Source organism: Berghia stephanieae, chromosome 14, assembly GCF_034508935.2.
Source record: "Berghia stephanieae isolate SIO BIC M18660-M18661 chromosome 14, UCSD_Bste_1.3, whole genome shotgun sequence".
Classification (NCBI taxonomy): Eukaryota; Metazoa; Mollusca; class Gastropoda; order Nudibranchia; family Aeolidiidae; genus Berghia; species Berghia stephanieae.
Window position 1 is genome coordinate 27,801,819 of NC_088373.1, and position 12,729 is coordinate 27,814,547.

The following is a 12,729-nucleotide window of genomic DNA, read 5'->3' on the forward strand; positions in this document are numbered from 1 at the left end:
GTACAATGTGATAGACTAGCGGCGACGTGCGCGATATATGCACGTAGACTAGCGGCATACCTAAAGCAATTGTTACTGTTTAACGCAATTGAATACACCGGCTCAAAGAGCCATGTGACTCTGAAGGACCATTTTGTGCAGTAAAGTAAAGCCCCCCCATCCCCCCGGTATAGCCAACTTTAGTTATGTATAGAGTACTCGCTGAATTCTCTCAGGAGAAATAAAAAAGCATGCCGAAATCCGAGCTCATGAGAGGTAACCAATGCATACCCTGTCCTTCAAGTTTTATTTCCTGCCTTACTTCCCTTATCAGCGATCCCACTTGTTGGGGAGCATGGACTGGTTTTCATCCATTATGGGCTCCGTTTGATTTTTAAAATTAAAAAATAAATTAAAATACATATTTTGATTTTTTAAAAAAGTTATTTAATATGTTTAAAAAAATTAAAAGCAAGAAAAAGACAATAAGGCTAGGTCATAATGACCAGTCCTAAATGTGACATTGGCCTTGGGAATTGCTATCTGGCCACTCTGATGCCAGTTTATTTTGCGCGCACATACAGTATTAACGGACATTTTATTGTTTATGGCTCAGAAGATTCTTCTCGATTTATGTTAATTTCCACAATACTGTAATACTGTTGATCCATTAGTATATATATATATATATATATATATATATATATATATATATATATATATATATATATATATATATATATATATGTGTGTGTGTGTGTGTATGTATAAACTGTTATATTATGACCTCATCACGATAGAAGAAATCATCCCAAAGACTGAAAGAAGTAGATGCGGGGCCAGGGAAACAGCTGTGGAATAGAAATAAAAACAACTCATGAATATACTGGTCATGTCAATGTTTTCCTCACCCTCAACCTACTCTCTTCTTCTCCTCTTCCTTCTCTTCCTCCTTGACATCATCATCATCATCATCATCATCATCATCATCATCATCATCATCATCATCATCATCACCATCATCATTCTCATCATCATCATCATCATCATCATCATAATCATCATCATCATCATACTTCTTCTTCTGGCGCCATAGGTATGACCTTAAAGTGTCATAGGTCATCATCATCATCATCATCATCATTATCATCATTATCATCATCATCATCATCATCACATCATCTTCCTTTTTCTGGCGCCATTGGTATGACCTTAAAGTGTCATAAGTCTAGGAAAACTAAATCATATAAAAACAAACAAATCAAAGTCACGTGACATTGAAAGTGATTAGTGACTGAAGGAATGACAATACAGTGGACTCCGGATAAGACGATGCCCAGGGGAACCGAGAAAAAAATCGACTTATCCGAAAATCAACTTAACCGGAAGGTAACCAAATGAGCAAAAATTCATTTGAATAAAGCAAACCAATCTAGAATAAGTATGTCCCTTCATATCGCGCGGTCTCTGTAGTGGTCATCAGAGGCTCCTACCCCCAATAGCCCCATAGAGGAATCAGAATACATAAAAATCGGAATTTGAGATTTTGAAAAAGCGGAATCAACTTATTGTTATTGACTATGACATGCTTTGCAACAGAAAATGTAATAGACAATCCAAAAGTACTCAAATGATTAAAAATAAAAAATGTGTAAAAATGTACAGATTATGTAAAGACTAAGAATGGGGTCAAATAATACCCCCCCCCCCCCCCCCTCCACCCACATACGCACACCTAATCAAGCAAACGCGCGTGCCGGTATATACACACACACAAACACACGGACACAGGGCTAAAATTAAATAGGGAAAGAAGCTGACCGTACTCAAATAATATTATTACCGGATTGAAGCCAACATATAATATTACCAAGGTCATTGACCTCACGAATCGGAGTCACAATAATAATAATAATAATACTTCGGTCAACCCCCCTCCCAAACATAAAATATTATCCGACATCAGCAGCACACACTTTTAAGAGACTAATCAGATATACAATGTGTGTTGATTGACCATAGGAGATGACGAAATAAGCCATAGCTCACTTTTTTTTCGCTAGAGATTTTTTAAAATAATTTTCCTTGATGGGAAAGGTGAAAAGCGGAATTTTTGCCTTGAATGTGGAATGTATACCAATTAAGTGAAATTATTCCGCGAAAAGCGGAAGGGTAGGAGCCTCCAGGTCAAGGTCATGCTTCTTGTAACAGAAATAGCTGGTATGCCAATTTCCTATGCGATGATTTTCTGTCGCATGCCAAACTTTCCAAATGCATCGAATCTTCCTTTTCCGCGATAGGTTTGCCATTGTAGTTGTAGACTTGACTTGAATTCTTCTTGATAAAATTGATACTAATTAAGAGGGCCATTACATAGGATGGTCTGGGATTAGAACAAAAAAAAAACCCTTGAACTTGAAGTTGCGACAATGTAAAATTTGAGATGGAGAAATTAAAGTTATTCAATACTGCTCATGTACATTGAACACGGACGTCAGGCAAAGCACCTACATCACATCGATGTGCGCCAATCGTTCGCGGATATTCTTAACCACTTAAATTCTTACTGGTAGCTTTTTTAACCAATGGAAATACTTGTTTATTTGTGATTTTTTTGTTGTCATGAGTGATAAGAACATCGACTTAAGCGACATCGACTTATGTGGATTTTTTTTTTTTTTACTAATGTTATATAGGAAGAAGGGGGAGGGACCAAGAAAAAAAATCGACTTGGGTAAAAATCGACTTAGGCAACGTCGACGTATCCAGAGTGCACTGTATATAGGCAAACACTTTCCTTCGTTGAGTAAGAACCTTTAAACACATTACCTCCCCTGACTCGAGTATGAATGTGTATCTTTTTGCAGGCAGTAGCAGCCATGATAAAAGTGCAATCGGAAGAAAAAAGACGATATTATGGATAGATGACATCAAAGAACGGAACCAAGATTCCCTTTGCCAGAAGAGCTGAAGAAGATCACTGATATTCAGGCGTGGAGGAAACGTGACTTCTAAATCTCTCCACCCCCCCCCCCCCCCCCCTTAACGACTCGCCGAGTCGAACCCGCAGAGCATAAACTAGTTGAACGTTATGTTGTGACAACGCTTCCGGGCGGGTTTGCGACGGTCCACGAATGCGGTAAAGACTTTGCTGATTGGGTCCATCGTCATAACATAGTAGTGTGAGCACCAGTAGAAGCTGCTGCTGCCTAGTCAAGGGATTGAGTAAACTGCTTGAGAATTTATATAGCGCAATATCCATACAATGTTTGAGAGTGTTTGACAAGATTAGGGTAATTTCGATTTATCGATATTTTTTTATGGACTATTTTTCTGGCCAAAATTTTATAACGTGTTTTTTTTCTCTCAAAAACTAGAGTTGCCTTAAATGAGCCAATAAAATGGAGAGAAAGATAAAGTGAGTAACTGTGACTCCCTTATATATGTGTCACATTTACTCACCTTATCTTGCTATCCATTTTTTTTTCTGTGTCCGACATAATAGGTGTAGATGTAGATTCTTGAAATGACAAAAAAACTAAAATTTAAAACTTTTTGTCATGCTTAGTTTAATATCACAGTTTGATTTCTTGTTCCTAACGGCATCACATCGTTTTGAGATAATGGTCAGAATTCATGCGATAAAATCATTAACCACTTAACTGTCGTACTCTGGAAAAAACATGTATTCAAAAATTTGGCCAGAAAACACGTCCTTCAAATATCAATCGATTTAAATGACCCTCATCTTGGCAAAAACTCTCAAACCTGGGACTTCGCGAAGTCCCAGGTTTGAGAGTTTTTACCAAGATGAGAGTCATTTAAATTGAGCGATATTTGAAGGACGAGTTTTCTGGCCAAATTTTTTAATGCCTTTTTTTCCCCCAGAGTATGTCAGTTAACTGGTTTAACTCACTCAATCCTAGATTGGAAAAAATGTATTAAAACTTAACATGTGGATAGATAGTTTTATTCAACTACCATAAACATGTAAAAATGAAGAAGACTAGATTTGATACCACGCCTATAATTTGTCTCAGAAAAATGTAATAAATAGGCATGGGGTAAAAGTAAAAGTAACCCGGGTCAACAACGGATATAGTCGGTGTTAGGGTTGAGTGAGTTACTACGCACGGTAGATCAAAGTGAAACGCCCTCACCCCCACACTCGTAGTTGACACGCCACGGTAGATCAAAGTGAAACGCCCACACTCGTAGTTGACACGCCACGGTAGATCAAAGTGAAACGCCCTCACCCCCACACTCGTAGTTGACAGCATCCAAGGCAACCTGAGAAACAGCTACTCGTATCTCCTCCAAGTCAAACATACATGCTGTTTTCTTGATGCCTGAAGCCACAAGGCAATCGAGCTGCTTGACAACTGCCCTGATGGATTTGGGATGGAAACAGAAACAAATACTAAATACGATTCTACGAAAATGAAAAATTGATAACCATCTATAGATAGAATGAAGTTGACGTCACTGGGATCTTTCTTATTGTTTTATGCCATCCACGTTTATGAAAAATTCTCACTTACTGTACTATCCAGACTATAAAAGATCATGTGTCTTGGTGGTCCGTTATACTTCCGGATGTCAATGTTGTGAGCTTCTTATCCACGCGCATACTATCTATAGATAGAATGCGCTTGGCCAAGGAGTTCACAACATTGCCATCCGGAAGTATAACGGACCAACACACAAACTCTGTGTAACCATGAACTTTTATAGTCTGGTTAATACAGTTTAGTAAGAACAACTCACAAACGCGGATGGCAAAAACAATAACAAAGGCCTGAGTGACGTCATCTGCATACTATCTATATGCAGACGACACATAAATATCTATGGCATGCGAATAAATTGACCTAAATCGACATGTACTAATTAGCAGGTCTGATAACCCAATTCATTTTAGGTTCATTGCTGTAATGAAACTTTTTAAAATGACGCAAAATATTGTCCATTACAACATTGTTAAGCTGGGACCACAACCGCGTCGGAATGTCAGACCACTCATATCGCAATTCGTGGATCAATTATTGCATTTGAAAAAAAGAACAAAATGTACAATGTTGGTTACGTATCTGCATTAACAGTTCTATACGAAATATTTGATGAAAGATTTTTTTTAAAATTATGTAACACAGAGGATTGTTCTCCAGACAAAAAGAGTTACTCCCGGTGACTGTTCTCAAGACAAAAAGAGTTACTCCCGGTGACTGTTCTCCAGACAAAAAGAGTTACTCCCGGTGACTGTTCTCCAGACAAAAAGAGTTACTCCCGGTGACATAATGTAATCTGATCCGCAAACAAAACAAAAAATCGGACTTTGTTGAGTGTCTTGTTTTAGCCTTACGAAACATCGAAAAGTTTATTGGGTCGCATTCTCAACAACGCAAAATATTGTCCATGACAGCAATGTTAAATCAAGCCTATCCTATAATTGCGTTCTGTTATCAGAATAAGTATTCATGGGTTTTTTAAATATAATATTTTAAAATTCATTCAAATAATCTAAGACAATAAAAAAGACCCCAAACCGTGAAGCTACAGTCTTTCAGTTTCACGTCAGATGACAATCTTCCATTTGTGTAATAATAATAATAATAATAATAATAATAATAATAATAATAATAATAATAATAATAATAATAATAATAATAATAATAATAATAATAATATATAATAATAATAATAATAATAATAATAATAATAATAATAATAATAATAATAATAATAATAATAATAAAATAATAATAATAATATAAAATATTAGTAATAATAATATAATAATAATAATAATAATAATAATAATAATAATAATAATAATAATAATAATAATAATAATATTAGTAATAATAATAGTAATAATAATATTATAATAATAATAATAATAATAATAATAATAATAATAATAATAATAATAATAATAATAATAATAATATAATAATAATAATATACTTATATAGCGCCCATTAATCCACTGATAAGTGCTTTATGGCGCTTTACAATCACTCAGACTCTACCAACTAGCATTCACACTCACACGCGTACACCCACATACGGAAACTTCTCCGCGTCCACATACGCAAACTCTTTACATACATTTAAGAGTCAACTTACTTGCAGTAACCATCTGTTTTTGCTTTAGGCTCAGCGATGTCTGGGCACTTAGTCTTGTACTCACAGGCCCCTGGCAGAAAGGCGTCGGTACGCAGACAGAGGCTACACACTGGAATCATTATTGTAGGGACGTCAGACGTTGGCAATAATATATCATGAAATAACATTCGGAGGCAGAAGATGATAATGGTAAAATTACCAATAACAACAGTGATGATGATGATGTTGATGATGATGAAGATGATGATAATGATGATGATGATGCTGATGATGTTGATGATGATGAAGATGAAGATGATGATGATGATGATGATGATGATGATGATGATGAAGATGATGATGATGATGATGATGATGATGATGATGATACTACTACTACTACTACTACTACTACTACTACTACTACTACTACTACTTCTACTACTACTACTGTGGCGTAGTTGCACACATATGTAATGGCTGATGATCGTATAGTGGTTTTTTAATAGATGGTAGTATTATCCTTTGCGTTGTGTTGTAGATGTTAATAATGACGAAAGAGTTCAAGGGCCGGTGATGATAATTGAATGCACAATATCAAGACATTCAAATAAAAGTCCAGATTCCAAGTTTCATTTCTTACAGTTTATTTGTTTGTGATAAATTCAAAATCCAAATCATGATAAATTCCTAATCCAAATCAAATAGCATGGTCATAATTCAATCAGTTTTATAAATTCCAAATCCGTAAAATCAGTCCACATGTAAAGTCAATTTTGCCTAAGTAACCATTTTCAATATACGTGGAATATTTCTAAGTCCGTAAAAGCAAAATGATGGTGAGCACAAAAGGTTTAAAGTGTGCAGCTCATGGTCAAGTAGAATCAGAATAATAATCCCGTTTTCCTCGAAACATCCTCTTTTATCCCTATCAAAATTTTACCCACAGTTCCATTGTTTCCACGCCCCTTGCAGTTTTGACAGTTCCCTGTCAGTCTATAATCCAACCCTAAGAGTAAGACCAAATCATAATCAAACCTGAAACGTCAATTCCTACATATTGATGTTAAACCCCGCCTTTTATGATATAACATTATTTTGATAAATGCCCGTTTCACATGTTTCAACACGATAACCTATCCCTAAACCAATTTAAGAATGATTGATTAAATAGTACTCAACATGATAACCTATCCATTAACTTGGACACAAACGGTCTCAAGTAACCTGGACATAAAACTGCGCACACGTGTCATGCGTCTCAAATAGCTTGGACATAAAACTGCCCACACGTGTCATGCACTGACCAAGCTTAACTGATATGCCTGCACTATGTACTCACTAAACCCATTTGCTGATATATATAATTGACAGTTTTGCACCAAATTTCTTAAATAACCTTTTGCATAGGCTTACTCTCTTACATACGCCCCTTTCTTAGAATTTAAATTGACTTAAAACAATTTCAATTAAAAAATAACAGTAAGAGATTAAATATATATCTAATGTCGAACTAAAATGCAATAAACAAATGTAAGAAATAGTCTATATTTTTTAAAATGACAAATACTTATACCAGTTAAACATTTAACAACTTTAAACTTTAAATTCAAAAACACCAAAGTTGATTACAACATTCATATATATCGATTATAGGTTTTAAAGTATTAAATTCACAAACATCAATTTTGATTACAACATCTAGATAGATATATATCGATTATAGGTTTTAAAGTATTAAATTCACAAACATCAAATTTGATTACAACATCTAAATAGATATATATCGATTATAGATTCTTTTTTCTTTCAAATTACAACATCAAATCTATCAAAAAGAGATTAAAATTTAGATTTACCAACACCAAAATTGATTAAAACATTTATATTTATCGATTAAACTTTTTTAAAGTATTACAACATCGACAGTAAGATATCATTTATTTAAAAATTCAAAGAAAAAGTATCTTTTCACCTTAAATTCCATCTTCATAGCAATAAAAGTGTTTAATTCTCGTCATATCCCATCACACATACATATTATTGCGTGAAAAAGGATGGTTCAATTTCCATTTGTGATATACTCACGTTATCTTATTCAATCTCAAATTCAACTCTATACGACATGGGTGATAATCTCAGCTTCCATGTATGTTTACTCATTTACTGTCATCTCAAAACCAATACCTTGTATATTCCCTTATATTGTATGATTCCATTGAAACAACATTATTACATTAATTCCAACTTATAATATGTGGTACAAATAATATTTCATAGACATCTAGATTCAAATACGAAGAATTATATTTCAATTAGTAATAAAAAAAAAATATTTAAAAATAAATCATAATAATAACATTATCATCCTTTTAAAATTCAAGTTGAAGTTATTATCATTCATTGTTCATTGTTGATGTTTCAGTTTTTAAGCTTTTTAAGTCACGACGGTGTAGTTTACAACTACATTGAAATCAAATTGTTCTTTGTGGTCATCCATCAGAGGTCACATTTCTTAGTAATCCGTTCGTTTCGAGAATGGTCATCTTGTAAAATGGTCAGTAATTGTTAATTAGTCATTGTTTCCATTTAGAATGAGTTGTCATGTAATGAAAAAAATATATCAACTATAAGAGTTGAGGTGTTTGCATCAAGTCTACGTGTTGCATTGTTATGTGTGTTGTGGTCACTGCATAGCCCAAGTGTCATAAATTCACTTTATTTATTGTTAATTAATTAAAAACTTTTTCCTCTGTAAATGTCTTAGAATTATCACAATAATGTCTTCACATTCAAATATTTAGCGTTGAATAAATAATCAAACAATAGTCTATCCGGCTTGTTCACATCACATATTTAGTGTTTGTAAATAATCAGTCATTAGTCTGTCCGACTTATTCATATTTAGTACAGTGTAAATAACTAAATAAGTAAAATCTAACATAGTATGTGATTGTGGGCTGTTACTAAAGTGACCAACTTTTGCAAGTAGTGTGTTGTATTTGTTCGAGTCTTTTGAATTGGGACGAAAAAAAGACTCTACAGGTAGCAAACGTATGCTTAACCTGTTGGGTTGTTTCTTGGTCTTGTGACGTCGCTGTAATCCATTCATCTCCGGCATCTGGGTCGATTCTCCTCGTAGATATTTGGTTGTCTTGTGTATACGTTGAATCTCATTGTAGATGAAATTGTAAAAATTCAAGATTAACTGTGTGCGAGATCTTGAATTTAAATGAAGTTTGACTTATCCAGCAAGTCAAAAGAAAGTTGTGAACTCAGCCATGTGTTGACAAAGAGTTCGTGTGTAGTAGTCGACAGAGGTCGTGTGTTGTAATTGTCTGTGTTTGTTGATCGAGTTTTGATAAGGTGGCATGTGAGTACACACCAGGTAGATGATGTAATCTGTAGAGTACCGGTGGGTGACGTGAGTCCAAACACCAGGTAGATGATGTAACAATAACGTAGTCTAGTAGTGTATGTAGTAGGGTCGAATAAGGTCAACAATATTTTCGTTATTTGAACGCAGGTTGTTGAATATCATACGATAATGAATCCAAGGAAATCGCTCATGTGGCGTTTTGCGATACTTTTTCCTGCATTGTCTTATATACATATATAGCCTTTATCCTTTACAATGATACTAAGACAGGCGTTATTATAATATTCAATGTTTATAAGTTGTAGATATGGGTGCTGCACACTTGTATATTGACATAAGTTTAAGTTTGAATACGCTCACCACTGCATACGAAGGATGTAGTATTGTTCACAATTGGACATCATTTTTGTAAAAACAATCGTATCTTGAACGTTTATGTAATTATTGACATCGTACATCGTTGGGTATTGTTGTCGTAGAAGTAAATACAAGTAATCCAATTGTTCAATAAAGAATGTAAATATAAAATGGTTCATGGAAGAAATCTGTGTTGATACAGATATTATTTTATAAATTCTGTCAAGTTTGTATAAGTTGGAAGGTACGATGTAATTGAGGTTGCTGTGTAGTTTGTAGTCTGTAGATTGTGTTGATTCTGGACGTATCAATGACGTAGTGGAGATTGTTACTCCATTTTAATGTATTCGTGGATAGACCAAAGGGATTAGGACATTTCCCGACTTCTGTTGTGGCTGTGTTTGAGTTGCCTCTGTCGTTGTCATCAGCGTTCCCGTTATGACTGATGGTTGCAAGTGTCCTCTTTCGTGATGACTGTATCATGTTTTAGTGCAAACACTACTTCTGCCTTTGATTAACTCGAATTATTCCCCTTAGAAAATCCCTAATTTAATGAAATATGATTTTGTTTATGTTATCGTAGCACTTCCTACCATTTCAACTGATTGCCGATTGATTACACACTTAAGATTTGACAATTGAACATAACTTCTTCTTCAACTCAGTTACACACTTTATGATATAAATGTTAAATTCAAACCACGCAGTTAATATTGATTACAATTACAACAGCGAATCTATAGGAGAAAAATATGATAATCAAAATATTTGCAGAAACGATATACACTCTGGTCAATAAAAATTCAATGTTTCGCGCCTTTGCCCTCGGCTTATAAAAATATTCATATAACTCATTGCGACGTTATCTCGCGCCTCTTAATATAGCATTGATAATTGTGTGCGCTTTAACCACGCGCATCGTATTTATAAAAATTCTCCGCCTTCTGTATCATTTCATAATGTTAAACCAAGCGCTTTAATCAAACGCAAAATAAAATATTCCCGAACGCCTCATTCCTGCGTCTCGTAATTTAAATCGTGTGCACTTTAATTACCGCGTCTTACATCACTGCGCTTATTTACCCAATATGCATATACAGCATTTTATCATATGGGTTACTTATAATTCGCTGATTCTTAACAAGTTAACCACTTGTGTCACAAATATTATCAGCTCACATGACATGATAATGCATTTTCAATATTTTGTTATTCTTCCGTAATAACATTTTAACTCCCATTACAAGACATCAGTCTTTCATAATAATTAATACTCCGTCATTTTATTTGTTCTCCGACTTTAAACCAAAAGTCCGTTATTCCGTTATTATGAGAATATGTCTCCTTTAAAAATCACGATGAAACGCGTTTCAAAACAAAACTAAACAAAACAACGATTGACTCATATTCCGCATAAATCATTTCAACTTAATTTCCAGTGATAAAATCCAAATGTCTTATGTAATCTATTATAACGCCATGTCTCATTACAAATATATAATAAGCTCTGTTGTCGATTACTTGGCTGCGTTAACCACACATTTATTACCAAGAATACAAACAGATATAAAACTTTGCTCTTTGCCATGAACCCATGAATCTCAAAGAGTCAATATCAACCTACCAATTCATCCCTAACGACGGGAGAAAAATATAATCAATGATGTTGTAATATAACAATAAATACCATAAGACATTTTTCAATTATCAAAACTTATAATGTACGTGTTTTTATTGCCATCATCTTCTTGAGTCATTTTGACAGAAAATAAAAACGTAACAACATTAAATAATGGACCAACTGTCTATGTAATTCCAACAGTAACATACAAAATTGAAATAAAAATCGACACATCTTTGTTACTGATATTAACAAAGCATTGCCATTAACGGTACCAAATAATATTCGAAGATCTATTCCGAAACGCTTGATTGTAAGTAAACGCATTTTCATTTATTTTGAAAAATAAAACGCACTAAAATATTCATTTAAATTCTGCAATTTTTCATTTTCATCTCTCCCTCTCTTATTTTTAATTAAATAAAATACGTTTAGCATCAATGGGATGTTATTATTATTATTATTATTATTATTATTATTATTATTATTATTATTATTATTATTATTATTATTATTATTATTATTATTATTTTGCCGTTCTGTAATATATTGTTTTTAGTTTCTAAATATAATATATTGCCTTATATTTTTTAATTTTCCTTTTTTATCTATGGTTTTTATTTTCAATATTATGTCGTTTATTTTTTTAAATATCGTCTTTTGTCAGAATTTTAGGAATCATCTATAATTTCAATATATTTTTTCATATTTCAATACAAAATAATTCCACTACTTCACCTTCAAAATTGATATTCATTTTCTTTCCCAAATAAAACTATTTTCCTATCTGTTCACAATTTTCACTTCAAAATTCGAGTCTCACAAAAACTTTAATAGATGTTAACACTGCAACAATATACATTTCTTGTGTATCCATGGTTCGGAATGATAACATCTTTACATCATGGTATCAGGGCTCCAAATAAAGATATATAAGAATCCTGAGTCACGACACCAAATTAGATACATAATGTGGGGTAGTTGCACACATATGTAATGGCTGATGATCGTATAGTGGTTTTTTAATAGATGGTAGTATTATCCTTTGCGTTGTGTTGTAGATGTTAATAATGACGAAAGAGTTCAAGGGCCGGTGATGATAATTGAATGCACAATATCAAGACATTCAAATAAAAGTCCAGATTCCAAGTTTCATTTCTTACAGTTTATTTGTTTGTGATAAATTCAAAATCCAAATCATGATAAATTCCTAATCCAAATCAAATAGCATGGTCATAATTCAATCAGTTTTATAAATTCCAAATCCGTAAAATCAGTCCACATG

The 12,729-nt window shown here is 33.4% G+C and overlaps 1 protein-coding gene across 3 annotated transcripts in view; it reads right to left on the minus strand.

Moving 5' to 3' along the window:
• Positions 1 to 725: 725 nt before the first annotated feature.
• The window catches only part of LOC144959965 (uncharacterized), a 22,161-nt gene continuing 10,157 nt past the window's right edge, over positions 726 to 12,729 (minus strand). Inside the window, exons 2-4 of one of the 3 annotated variants that reach the window (XM_078892847.1) lie at positions 6,109 to 6,217; positions 4,236 to 4,366; positions 726 to 830 (exon numbers count right to left, since the gene is read on the minus strand). In XM_078892847.1, coding sequence (XP_078748973.1) covers positions 760 to 830; positions 4,236 to 4,366; positions 6,109 to 6,217 — 311 coding nt within the window. In that variant the 3' untranslated portion in view covers positions 726 to 759. Of the gene's footprint in view, positions 831 to 4,139; positions 4,367 to 6,108; positions 7,044 to 12,729 lie in introns of those variants that run through there. The other 2 variants (XM_078892846.1, XR_013642726.1) reach the window with 2 other exon arrangements.